The sequence below is a fragment of the Telopea speciosissima genome, chromosome 5 (genome assembly GCF_018873765.1).
Source record: "Telopea speciosissima isolate NSW1024214 ecotype Mountain lineage chromosome 5, Tspe_v1, whole genome shotgun sequence".
Classification (NCBI taxonomy): Eukaryota; Viridiplantae; Streptophyta; class Magnoliopsida; order Proteales; family Proteaceae; genus Telopea; species Telopea speciosissima.
In genome coordinates this window covers 67,515,460-67,530,013 of record NC_057920.1, presented here as the reverse complement: position 1 = coordinate 67,530,013, position 14,554 = coordinate 67,515,460, and the positions used below count along the sequence as shown (strand labels likewise).

At 38.1% G+C, this 14,554-nt stretch overlaps 1 protein-coding gene and 1 long non-coding RNA gene across 2 annotated transcripts; both read left to right on the top strand.

The window, feature by feature from the left end:
• The first annotated feature begins 2,444 nt into the window (after positions 1–2,444).
• On the top strand, positions 2,445–2,999 carry LOC122662072. Its single transcript, XR_006332967.1, has 3 exons — positions 2,445–2,462; positions 2,573–2,642; positions 2,964–2,999. It is a non-coding gene; the product is annotated as an uncharacterized LOC122662072 (long non-coding RNA).
• Positions 3,000–4,002: 1,003 nt separating this feature from the next.
• On the top strand, positions 4,003–10,844 carry LOC122663354 (raucaffricine-O-beta-D-glucosidase-like). The gene is made up of 8 exons (XM_043859032.1): positions 4,003–4,063; positions 5,525–5,602; positions 5,688–5,775; positions 6,227–6,452; positions 6,965–7,092; positions 7,202–7,244; positions 10,517–10,619; positions 10,738–10,844. The coding sequence occupies exons 1-8, from the start codon at positions 4,003–4,005 to the stop codon at positions 10,842–10,844; spliced, it is 834 nt and encodes a 277-aa protein (XP_043714967.1).
• Positions 10,845–14,554: the final 3,710 nt, after the last annotated feature.

Here is a 14,554-nt window from a genome sequence, read left to right as displayed (position 1 = left end):
CCACACCATCGCACGTATCTCGGTGCAATGGCGTGTAGATCGAGACCTCCCCAGTCGGACGATGTGAGCTGGACATCATCCCGCACGGGAGAGGAGCTCAATCCATGAAAAAGACCAATTTGGCTCTCTTCCAGGTTCTAGCCGTGGCGGGAGTTCGAGGGTCCAACCCAACAAAAACACCCAAAAACAAGGGTGGTTTAGGGTCATTTCACGACTGGAGGAGAACCAGATCCCCCTATCCCTCTCATGCATGTTCCCCCATTATAAGTGTCAAACGTTGGCCTACACAGGTAGGCTCGTTCTAGTCGATCAGGAGATTGATCTGAGCAATTACTAAAAATATTGAACTCAAGTATCAATTGATTAATAACCGGACGGTTCCAGTACAAGGTAGTGGCCTAACAATCGTCGATTGACTGAATATTGTGACTGACTGATAACCGATTGTTTATAGTTCGATTAGCCCATTTAAGACTATTTAGCCCTATTATAAATCTTTTAAAGAATCGTTTATTGCTTGTTTAAGGAATATTTATAACCCAATTAGTCAATTAGCTCATTTAAATCACAATTAGTTGAGCCCGATTTTAGAACGAAAACCAACCAATTAGAATAAAAACGTGTCCATGACCTGGCCTACGATGTAGGTCTAATTACTTAAATGAGCGAATCCTTAAATTGTTGGAGACCTATTAGGCCCCAGTGCCCGACCGATTGGCACCCCTAAATTAACGATTAAATTATTCTTACCACACCCCGCCCCCTTACCAAAAAGTCAAAACAGAAAAAGGCTAAGACACTCTTAAATTAAAGACGATTTCGCATTCTACGACAAAAACAATTAATTGTGAAATTTTAAATTAAAGCCGGTGAGGCCATATCCGACGTCACTGGGAGTCGAAAAAGTCATAAACTTTTCATCCCTTTTTAAAGTCTTGATACTCCCATCCGTTCACATGCATGTTTTACATAGCTGTGTAGGAAAACTGTCCCCTTAAACATTCTTTTAATTGGGTTTTATTGGAATTAGGTCCACAACTGATACTTTAAGATGACTTGATTTTTATTTTTTTTTTTTAAGAGGACTTGACCTTTTATTTTTTTTTAAGAGGACTTAGAACTTTGGACTTGTTAGGATAAGGTATTAATTACAACTAGAGATTAGAGAATATAATTATGAGAAGAGGTGTCGGGCTGCCCGATCGTGTTTGTCTCTCTCCCCAAACCCATGAAAAAGACCATTTTGGCTCTCCTCCAGGCTCCAGCCGTGGCGGGAGCTCGAGGGTCCAAAAACAAGGGTGGTTTATGATCATTTCACAAGTGGGCCCTCTATGAAATGGCCATACCCCCTGTTTTTGGGGTGTTTTTGTTGGGCTGGACCCTCCAGCTCCCGCCACGGCTGGAAGAGCCAGATCCCCTTGTCCCTCTCGTGCCTGTTCCCCCCATTATTGGTGTCAAAAGTTGGCTTGCACAGGTAGGCCCGATCTAGTCGATCGGGAGATTGATCTGAACAATTACTAAAAATGTCGAACTCAAGCATCAACTGATTAATAACCGGACGGTCCTAGTGCAAGGTAGTGGCTTGACAATCGCCCGATTGACTGAATATTGTGACTGGCTGATAACCGGTTGTTTATAGTTCGATTAGCCCATTTAAGACTATTTAGCCCTATTATAGATCTTTTAAGAACCCTTTAAGAAATATTTATGGTCCAATTAGTCAATTAGCTCATTTAAATCACAGTTACCTTGAGCCCGATTTTAGACCAGAAACCAACCAACAGATAAAAACGTGTCCATGACCTGGCCTACGAGGTAGGTCTAATTACTTAAATAAGCAAAAATAGAGCGAATCCTTAAATTGGTGGAGACCTATTAGGCCCGAGTGCCCGATCGATTGGCACACCTAAATTAATCGACTAAATTATTCTTACCACAAAAAAACAAGACACCCCTCTTTTACCAAAAAGTCAAAACAAAAAACAAAGACACTCTTAAATTAAAGACGATTTCGCATTCTACGACAAAAACAATTAATTGTGAAATTTTAAATTAAAGCAGGTGAGGACATATTCGACTTCCTACAATATTTTTTTTTAAATTTGTTTGTCCCATGCAATTCCCTTAAGAAAAATATAAGAATTTCTCACACGTAGTTCAGTGATAGATCTAAATTAGTTCCGAATAAGGTTTCTTCTTGCTCTCTCTCTCAATATATATATAAGAAGTTATTAGTTCTGATGGAAAGTACCCCTCTCTCTCTCTCTCTTTCTCTCTCTTTTGCTGTTCATAATTAAGCCTCTGCTAACACATATATTTCACATAAAAAATATATGGAAGCAACGATGCTGAAGGATGATGAACCGGCCATTCCCATTGAACCTGCTATTAATACGAAGCCCATGAAACGAAGTGATTTCCCAACTGAATTTTTCTTTGGAGCCGCATCATCTGCTTATCAGGTACATCCATTGTCCTTATAATTGTTTGTTGCATGCCAAAGGAACTCTCTCAGGCTCGTGACTTCAAATTTCTCATAAATATATGGTTTGTGTGTGCATTTGTTCTTCAGTTTGAAGGTGCCGCAAGGGAGGATGGTAAAGGAGTAAGCAACTGGGACCAGTTCACGGCTAGACATCCAGGTCTCTCTCTCTCTCTCTCTCTCTCTACTCTTATGCAAGCATGAATAAACATATGGAATATTTTTATGGGAGAAAGGACCCTATCTGGGAGCGTGCGGTGCACTGCCCCTACGCCCTGACACAGTCGTGCGCTAAATGAGACAAACGCATCCCCCTGCAAAGGCGGAAAGGATTAGGGGTGCGTCGATCATTTCACGTGTAACTGTGTCTGGGTGCAGAGACACGTCATGCCACGCAACCGGTTTGCATTCTTTATACAATCATTATATATACTAACAATGTATTCACATGGGTAACTTTGTTTTAATTTGTGGGGTGCAGATATGATAAAGGATGGCAAGACTGGAGATGTGGCCGCAGATTTTTATCATCGATACCCGGTAATACTTCCTCATGATCTAATTACTTGATTAATTAAATTTTATTATGATAGCGAGGTGGGGTTTTACCAAAAAATAAATTATGTTAGGTGGGGCATTGTATGTTTCATTAATTATTCTTTTTTTAAAACAATAAATAATATATTAAAAATTAATATATAATTAATGTCTAGGCATACAGAGATAGTAAATATAAGAAAATTTGATTCTCCACCTTCGATATTGCCATTAGCAAAGAGACGACTCTTAAAAAGCATAAAAGCTAATGGCATGGGGACTTGGACCTGGCCCTCCTCTAGCTGTGGCGGGAGTTGGAGGATCCAGCCTAGCAAAAACAAGGGGGGTTTTGGTCATTTCATAAGAGGGGGGGTGCCTGTGAAATGACCCAAACACCCCTATTTTTGTTGGGTTGGATCCTCCACCTTCCACCACAGTTGGAAGCCTGGAAGAGAACCGATAGTCCATATTGCAAGCTAGGAATCACGATCCTTTCCCCACATGGGGACCTCCCCACTAAATCTCACACCATCCATAGAAGGTGGGACCCAACTCTGAATTGGAATAGAGAGATTTTTTATCAGTACGATTATCATCACCAAGATCATCCCTGAACGATCAATATGATGATTTGCCTCGATAAACAAGGTTAAGCATTGAGATGGGAGCTAGATGGGGGTTCCCTTAAGTCTTTCAAAAACCATGCATGTCCGATTTGAATTTACAGGATATATAAATTAAGGGAGAAAAAAAGATACTTGGTCGCCTGCAATGTGCAATCCTTGCGCCCAGTCACAAGACCACACGAAATGACCGCTATGCCCCCATGAAAAGGCAAAAATTCCTGGGACATAGCGATCATTTTATGGGGTTACCTACCGCACGCGACCAAGTAGCGTTTTCTTTCCCATACATTAAATCATATTGTATGGTATTATTGATGATGATGATGTTTTCCCACTAAACAGCAAGATGTGGCTGCGATGGCGTATTTGGGTTTCAATGGTTTCAGACTATCGATTTCATGGACCAGAATAGTACCAAGTAAGTAAGATGCACGGACATTCTTAAAAGCTTAATTTGATTAATTACCAATCCATATTGGCCTTAGCGGGGTGGGTACGTAGGGTAAGGGTGTCAATGTGTACCCTATCGTATATTGTATACAGATACTGATTACATGTTGAATCGTACCGAATAAATTCGGTATGGTATCAGTATGAGATACTAGTACTAAACCGGTATTCAGTATGGGATTGGTATGGACAAAATGCTGAAAATACACTACCCAATACATGTTCCGAATCATTTCGATCAATTTGGTACAATATCGGGTACAATATCGGTATGAGATACTTGTACCAAATCGGTATTTGGTATGGTATCGGTATAGGGTATGTGCAGTGTACCATATTGAAACCGTATCGAATACCATATATCGTACCAATTGACATCCTTAAGGTGGGGTACTTAAATAGCTGAATATTAGTATTGGGTATATTATCAATGATTAATATTAATCTGAATGCATTAATTTATTTCCTTTACCATCAGCTAGTTGCCATATTTGGTATGATTTCTATTTCAATTTTGGATTGATTTCATGAAATAGTCAACAATTAGATTTTTGGTTAAAAAATTAAAATTGTTTTGATCGCATCAATCTAAAATATTTAAAGAATAAGAAATCCATTTGGTAGTTTAATTTCTAAGAATAAATTCTCGATATTTCTTTGGGAGAGAGAGGTGATGGCAGGGGTGGTGTGAGATCATCAAGAAAAAAAAGGATGGTGTTTTGTTTTTAACATGAAATTACTACTTTCTCATCAAATTCACCATATGCTCATTAAACAACAAAAGTGAAATCACTTTCAATTTCAAAATTGAAATTGTTCTTCCGCTATTTCAAAATTTCTTCTATTCCATTTGATTTTTATTTGATTGAAATAAAGTGTAAAAATCAAACCAAACAATTTTCAAAATAAAAATCAATTTCAATTGTTTGCCTAATGAAGTCTAACATTTCATAATTTGCCATTTGGCAGTAAATGTGTTAGTCAATGTGATAGAAAACCCGACATACATTTTAATGGTCAAATTTTAGTCCAAAGTAAGCAAGGAAAGTTGCTCAAACTTTGATTGAAAGTTTCAATAAAATTATCAAGATGTCATCAAATGAAGATGAACGTAAAGTACAAAATGACATCTTTTGTAATTTTAAGTAATTCCTCCACTCATTTTGTAATAATTCATGTACTATTATGTGGCAATAAAAAAGCGTTATATTTCACTATACATAGTGACGGGAAGAAACCCCATATTTATATGTGTGGCTAATATACCATAGTGTATTATCCCAACCCTCCACATTGCTCAAGGAGCGTATCTCTTACATTGCTCAAGGAGCGTTATCTCTTGCACTGATACAAACTTTTGATCTCGACTATTTCTATTTAGTTATCATAAATTTGTGTTATGATTTTTTTAATAATTATAAATTCGTAGCTGGAAAGAGAAGTGATGGAGTTAATGAGGCAGGCATCACATATTACAAAGAGCTCCTCGAAGAGCTTAAAAAACAAGGTAATATCTCTCTCTCTCTCTCTCTACAAACAAATAACAAATAACAAATATTATAAATTAAATTGTCTTAAATATATATGTGTAGGGATGGAGCCTTTCGTGACACTTTTTCACTGGGATGTTCCTCAAGCACTCGAAGATGAGTATGGTGGTTTCTTGAATTCTAGAATCATGTAAGCAGTGAATTGTTCTTCCAACACACACACACATATATATTTGGAAAAGATTGTCTATGTGAAATGACAAGATTATTTCTGCATTAAATAACTTTTGGTACACACAACATATATATTTGGACAAGATTGTCTATGTGAAATGACAAGATTACTTCTACATTAAATAACTTTTGGGAATAAGACAAGGGGCAAAAAGTGAGGTTACAACTTCTTAATTCATCTATTTAACGACAACAAAATACATATATTTTGGGAAAGCGTTCTTTGTGGGGGAGCGCAAGGGCCATATGCTGCGACTACCAATGAGAGCACACATGCTGGCATCTCGGTGGGGCCTGTGCCCACCCTCACCCCCCATTGAGAACATTTTCCCATATGTTTTTTTCAACCTTCTCAAAATTTGAAATAACACCAAATCTCATTGATTCTAGCCATACGTAACATGCAGTGATGATTTCCGGGACTACGTAGACATTTGCTTTGATCGATTGGGGAAATACGTGAAGTATTGGATCACCTTTAACGAGCCATATGAATTCATCACTTTTGGATATATTGATGGCGTCTCTCCTCCTGTCAATCTGGAGGATCCTGGGATAAACCCATATATAGTAGCCCACAACTTGCTCCGTGCTCATGCAGCCGCAGTGGATCTTTACAGGAACAACTACCAGGTAATTAATTAAGGGAAAAGAGAATGCTACATGGGTGCGTGCGGTGTGTTGCCCCTATGCCTAGACACAGAGTTACGCAAAATGACCACTATGCCCTTAGAAAATTCCATCTTTCTATGAGAGTGTGGTGGTCATTTTGCACACCTCTTGTGTCTAGACGCAAGGCAACGCACTGAACCCACCCAAGTTGCCAACGCACTGAACCTACCCAAGTTGCTTTCTCGATCTCTTCCTTAATTAAGTCAATGTACATTGTGTACATCTCTCTCTCTCTCTCTCTCTATGACCAGCAATTCTTATTTTGAATCTTAGACTTGAAATACATATTGGTTAACGGTTATGGTGATACAATATTTGATGGTGGTTGGGCTTGCTCTCTCTGACCAGCAATTCTTATTTTGAATCTTAGACTTGAAATACATATTGGTTAACGGTTATGGTGATACAATATTTGATGATGGTTGGGCTTGGGACTAATAAATTGCATTTACATGCTAACTAAATTTTTACAGAGATCCCAAGGGGAACAGATTGGACAGATTGGAATTACATTGAGTCGGAAGTGGATGAAGGCTTTATCCCCCGATAAACGTACCGATGTTGATGCTGCTGCTAGAGCTACTGATTTCACATTTGGATGGTGAGTCGGTCTTTAATTATTTGTGATGAGCCATAGCATATATGTGTTGTTGGAAACTAGGGTAAAAGAGCATTCTCAAGTGCGGTGCACCGTTTCATGCACTTTAAAGGTGCATTGGGCATTGCACCACACTTGAGATGATGAAAATTCAAGTGAGTACAAATACAATCTGTTCTTTAGTTGCGCCATTTTGAAGGTTCACAAATAATTACTTAGGGCTGCAACAGGGTCAGGTTGGGCCGGGCTTTATAGAACCCTAGCCCAACCCTAAGTCCCCTTAGCTGGGCCCAGGCCCGACCCGACCTTGACTCAGGGCCAGAAAAATCCAACCCTGACCCACCCTCAGAGACGGACCGGGCTGACCCTGATTGGCCCTGATCATGGGGAAAGGAAAAGAAATGCATGAGTTGGAATGGGCTAGGGAGAACATTATCAGTTTTACATAAAATAATACTATAATAAAAAATATTATATAATTTATTGTCTTCATATATAATATATTATATAAAAAAAATGTGGGTGACATTTAAAGTTTATAATGTATATATTATATCAATATATATTTTATAGTATAACTTAAATCAGGGTCAGGCCGGGCCAAGCTTAGCATGAGACCTCAATCCTAACCCAACCCGACCCTGACTCAGGGCCAAAAATTTTCAGCCTTGACCCACCCTCAGGGCCAAAAAAAAAGTGATGACCGGAAAAGGAATTCCTATCCAAACACAATGTCCACGGACACTACATTTAACTTTTGTAGCCTTGTGGCGGTTGTCTTTTTGGTTTTGTTGGATATTTTTTCTAGAAGAAAAAAGTAATTTATTCAAAGTGTATATAGATTCAATTTCTTTTCTCCTTGCAAGTTATTAAGTAATTAGGGTTCAGGCTGGATGTCCCCTCATAGTACTTTCATATTTTTCTTGCTTACTAATGAAAATAAATCGATTTCTACATACTCTTCTATTTTTGCTTCCTTTTATCAGGTTTATGGATCCTATAACCTTTGGATATTAGCCGAACAGTATGAAAGATCTTGTCAGGGACCGACTGCCAAATTTTACTCCGAAGGAAGCTCTCATGTTGAAAAGATCATTCGACTTCCTTGGAGTGAACTATTATACTGCAAAATATGTTACTAATGCCCCTTACTCTCCTCTGGGTAATTATTCCACCGATGGTTGCTACAAAATCTTGAGTAAGTTCAAACAAAAACCTTAATTTAGTTATGTTTTGTCTAAGTTTTTTTTTTTTTTTTTTTTTTGAGTCTAGTTAAATATAATACGAGCTGATCCAATTAAATCCATATTAATTTTCACAACAACATAATACAATTATTCTTTACTATAACTCCCCCATACTTAGCCTACTCTACTCTAGCCATGGCGGGAGCTGAGGATCCAGCCCATCCAAAACAGGCGTGTTTGGGTCATTTTGTAGGCGGGCTCCTCCTGTGAAATGACCAAACCCCCCTATTTGCCATGGCTGGAAGAAAGCTAGGCTATATTGACTCAAACTCCCCTATGCCAAATTTCTTCTTTGATTCTCCCCCCCGCCCCCCAAAAAAAAGCAACCTTCTACCTCCCTTCCTCCCCTGGTATTTGAAAATGCTTAAATTACCTCTTACAACCGCTCTACAAACCCCTCACAACCGATCTCCTCACTTTATATTTCTCAGCCCTCCACTCCCCTCTACATTTCCGCTTCGACACCACCCCGACCTGCCCTATACCCTCTGCAACTCCACCCTCCCCTGCCCCCTGCATTTCCTCTCCTTCCCTCTACATCTCCCTTGCATTTCTCTCTCCTCCCTCGTTGCCGAAGAAACCAAATCCACTGAATGGGAAAGGAATTGAAAGTGGAATTGAAGTATAGCGAATGCTTCGACTCTTAGGCGGTATTTGGTATGTATTTTGGAATGCATTCTAATACGATTTCACATTCTCGAACCATAAAAACAACTATTTTTACCATCCGGGAATACGAAGTCGACCTATAATGCATACCAAACACTGCCTTAATGGACCTTTAGGTGAAACCAAGGGGGTGTGGGTTTGTTCTGAATTCAAATTTTACAGCTAAGAATTCGAGAGCATGTTCCCACTTTCTGTTTAAATTATTAGGTATTATTTCTTCATGCTTTTAGTTATATGATGTGACAGGTCGCAAAGAAGGAGTCCCGATTGGTGCACCGGTATGAATTTTTCTCCCATACACCCAATCGTGAAATTAATTGTTAAAAGGAATTGTAATCCAATGTCACACATGGTGTGGTTTGGGAATATATTGAAACCAAATACTGTTTCGGAGAAAGTTTTTCATACACGATCGTGTAACCCGTGTATGTGAGAGGGTGGAGTTTCAAGGCATTAATTAATTGGTAGGAATTTATGACTTTTCCAACTCTTTATGACAGATCCTCTCAAATACATGGCTTACACAGCCATGTATGAAAAGTTTCCCCATTTCATCAAGTTTATTGAAAAACTTATCACTATTTTTTTTTGGGGGGGGGGGGGGTGGGGGGTAGAATGTACAACCTTGGTAACAGATAATTTACTGCAACACATAATCGCATGTGCCGAAATGGAATAATTCCTTTGCAAGTACCCCTCAAGTTTTAGTATTTTCCAAAATATTCCTTTTAATCAGAGCGAGATTCCATTTCAACGCCTGCGATTATGGGCAGCCGTATTGACTACCCCGACCCCCCCATGAACGGGCCGTAATGACCGCCCACCTGATGCTTCCATGTGCGCTCCCATTGGCCGCCATGCCCGCACATGAGGCATGCTCCCGTAATCGCATGCACCGAAATGGAATAATCCCCTGCCCTTATGGGTTCACAAATACTCTCCCCCCTTAAGTTTTAGTATTTTCCAAAATATCCCTTTTAATCATAGAAAAATTCTATTTCAGCACTTGCGATTATGAAAACACCCGAAATGACGGCCCCGGCCTCCCATGATTGGGCCGTAATGACCACCTGCCCGATGCTTCCACATGCGCTTCCATTGGCCACCATGCACGCTCCCATACAGAGATCGACCACTTCCCTATTTTTAATTTAGCAAATAAAAACATACCACTCTATGGTTTTAGGGTTGGCTCATGAAGTTAATGTAAGGGTATTATGATAATATTCATTTATATGTTCTAATATAATCTTACTTGAGTTATGGCTCAAGCTATGAGGGGCAATCTAGTAATTAGCCCATCTAACCTAAACCTTAGTTTCTCTATAAATACTAGCTGGAGGCAACAACTTGGGTTTTTCAAACTTGATACACAGGGTGTAATGCTTTAAGTAACCAGTACTTAAACCTTAACAGTTAATTCATACTTAGTTCATGCTGTGTATGTTTAATTGCATCACATTATCATACATAAATCAATCATGTGCTTTTTTATTCTACTGAAAATACAGACTGGTTCAGAATGGATCTATCTCTATGCGAGTGGGATACGAGATGTTCTAAAAAGCATAAAGGAGAAATATCATGGCCCCGTTATTTACATTACTGAGAATGGTAATTAAAACCATTAATTTATCTTTCATTACTCTTTTACGTGTATTGGGTGCTTAATAAATTTGATGTTAATTAAAGAAATTCATGTCAATATAATCCATTGGGCTTGCTTTTGCAGGAATTGGAGAACACAGCTCATCGACAATGGATAAATCTATCCATGATTTCCAGAGAATAACCGCCCTCAACGACCATCTATATTACATTTATATGGCCATGAAGTAGTGAGTGTATATATACTGCATTGCTCTTGTTCTTGATAAAAAAACATTCACTTGAAACAAAAGTTATATAAGAAAAGACTGAGTTTTCCTCGGGGTGGGAAAGGGTATTGGGAAGGTATTTTAGAGCATACTAAAAACCCTAAAAGGGATTTTTGAACCCTAGGATGGTGGGTGAACCGTCCTCTATGGATGGAGAGAAATTTAGTACTATATATAAAAATTAAAAAAAAAGACACATATTAATCCTGTCTTATTATGATTGTTTTATTTAATGTTTCCTTTGCACCCAAAGATAAAAGAAAATTGTTACAATCGTTTAGAGCAATTTTAATCATTTATTTTTAAAAAAATTGGGAATTATTGTCTTTTTCTTTTTTGGGGTTGGGGGCGGGGGGTTGAAGGTATTGCTACACGGAGATTTTCCCATTAACTCCATCAAGTAAGGGGTCTAAGGGTTTTAAGGATATTTCAGATTTGTCATAAATGCCAATCTGACTGTATTTAATTCAGGGTCGTGACATGAAAACTTTTACCATTTTTTTAAAAGATATTTTAAACTTATTTTTTTTCTTCATGTGCAGTGATGATGTAGATGTGAAGGGATACTTTTATTGGGCTTTGTTGGACAACTTTGAATGGCATTTTGGTTATTCAGTCCGCTTCGGTCTTTTCTACGTAGACTTCAATAGTAAAAACCTGAAGAGAAGTCCAAAGAAATCAGCCGAATGGTATAGAAATTTCCTCTCTAAATAATAAAGAGTGAATATTGCTTCCTCTTGGGATCTTTCCATTCAGTTTCTAATTGTATCGGGCGTTGCTCCAGGTGGGTGATTTTGGGTTTCTTTGTTCAGCTTGTCTGAGATTGGGTGCTTGTTCTTGCTTTGCATTATGCTCCTTTCTGTTCTTAATAATTTTTCGTTCATAAGAAAGAGTGAGTGAATAATAGTCTTCCTTCAATTTATATCCTTTGAACCACACTGAGGTTGTCTTTGATATGATAATTTATATCCTTTGTACCACATTAAGGTTGTCTTTGATATGATTTCTACTTCGGTATTGTTCTATTTCTACGAATAATTTGTACGTGTGTCAGAAATAGAAATAGTTTGGCAACTATATGGTAGAAATAATAAATTGTAATAGGTTTGATATGTCTATGTGTGGAATAAATTTTGTATCCTAATTTACTTTTAAAAGTCCATTTATAACATATTTGAACAAATGGCTCAAGGCTAACTAGGGGTGTCAATTTCAAACCCACATCGGTAAAATCGACCTATCCCGATCGATGAAAACCCAAAACCAATACAATCGAGTATAAACATGCCAGGCTTGAGACCGATCCGATTGATATTCAATCGTTCCCAGTCCGTGGTATGAGACCGATCGCACCGACCGAAACATATTTCCTCTTGATACATATATATTATATATGTTAAAAACGGACAGTAGTCCGACCCATCTCATTTAAATTTAATGCAATAAGGCCAAAAAGGAACAACAATCTATATATCCCGTAATGTTGCATCACTCTGGCCCCACCATCTCATCACAATTTGCTTTTAGTATTTTAAATAATCCCCAATGCTCCCCACTACAGCTGTATCTTCGTTCTATTGAAAATGATCATGACCCTCTCTGAAGGTGTCTCTCTCCCTCTCTCTCCTGTCTCCCTCCCCTTCCAACTGCTCAAAGACGAAACCCTAAAAGCTCCCTGATGCAGATTTAAGACGGAATCGACTGTGTAGTGTGCAACGAGCCATATCCAACACCATTGTTGTTCATAGCCTCTCCCAGTTCCCCATCACCTTCGTATGCATAGCGTCAGAGCAAGATAGGGTAATATGGTTTCTTTTGAAACCTTGGTTTCTCGTCTCATGTCTTCTACTCTTCCAGCAATTAATGGTGATTTCAAGCCAAGTTCTTCAACTTATACATATACTTCCGGTGTCCTCCAAGTATCCTTACCCTTGCTTCCTTTCTCTCTCTAATTTTGCAATTCCTTTTGTGCAACTCTTTGTTTTAGCAAGCGACATACCCTCCCATAAATCGTCAGCGATTTGAAGAGTTTGATTTTGTCTTGCACCGATTATGGCCCGATGACCGACCGACCGATTGCTATTATGTCCATGCCTAATCTTTTAAGGCCCGATGACATAAATGATCGGGAACGGTGGTAAGATTAAAAATGGTGGTGCCCGTTTAAGTCCGACCGTCACCGACCGGTTGACACCCCTACTCAAGACAGTCTAATATATTTCCATGCATGTGTACTAGTAGTTCAGTACACTACACATTAGTATGTACACTCTCATCAACCCTGGGTGGGAACAAACGATTTAGATTTAGAAATAAAAATAAAGAAAGTGTAATTACTTGCACCTATAAAAATGTTTTTGGAAAATTTGTATCTATAATTTTAAGGGTGTCAATTTAGAACCAAACCTAAGTAAATCGATTCGATTTTGGTTTCCAAAGCTGGAATCTTTTCTAGATTCGGTTCATTTCGGTTTCATGCCTAAGACTGTTAAACCGAACTGAATTACCTATTTTAAAACCGAATAAGAAACCATATAAATTTGTATTTTTTTTATTTTATTTTTTAATCAAATGTGGATGATAAATTCTTTTTCAATTTATTGGTTAAGAAAAGTTTGGTAGACTATGATCCTAACAAATAAGGGTTTTTTATTGGTGCAGGTGCAAAAAAGTTGACCAATAAGACCTAAATTAAATATGAAACCAAATTAAAATTCATTAAGAAGTTGAATACAAAACTGAATAAAAATCAAAATCGAATCGAATAAAGTCGATTTGATTTTGATTTTGAAAATGTATTCCTATTCTCGATTCGGTTCGGTTTTGATTTCTAAATCCCAATTGTAATCAATAGGGAGTCAGTATGTGGAAAGCTGTTTTAAAGGAAGAAACATAATGGAGAGTATAAGTAAGCTCTTAATAGTTGTCTTATGCCAAAACGTGGGCTGCCATTGGGAGAATAGAATATGAATTCAAAAGAAAATTGGGGAACTGCTCTCCATGATTTGGTAATTAAGTCAAAAGGTGGGAAGAAGAAATAGGAGACAAGGAGATAAAGAGGAGAGAAAATCTGTCATCCAATCCATGGTATTGGTAAGTCAACAAAAGAAGGTAGAAAATAAGGATAAAGCTCCAGTTTTTTAAAAGGAATTTGCATGTGATTGTATTAGAAAACATTTTAAGTTGCATAACTTGACTACTAATTATGCATTTAATTTTAACATTGGCCAAAGATTTCATACACAGTCGTGTAAGCATGCACGGTTGTATCCCTTCTCGTATGGAGTTTTTTTTTTTTTGATAATAAAAAAGAAATTTATAAATCTAAAAAGAAGGATAAACATAAGTATTGTTTGTTTCTTGAGCCTTTTTAGCTAAGTTAGACACCACTAGCAAACAGAATGGATCCCCCCAAATTGCTAAAACTCAAATCCTGTCCTATAATGTTAATATCCAGAAAATAGTGTAAGAGCGGCCATGGCCAAGGCTTCCTAGTTGGTGATGGAAGAAAATCGGGGATCTGCCGATTAGAGCACCACACTTCTTTCACCTTCAACCCTGAACGTTGAGCATGCTCGAGACCAGAATGAATACTAAATAGCTCTGGCTCCAAAGGGCGAGAAGTTTTTATTGATCCTGCAAGAAACAAAATAAATTTGCCATTTAGCAAAA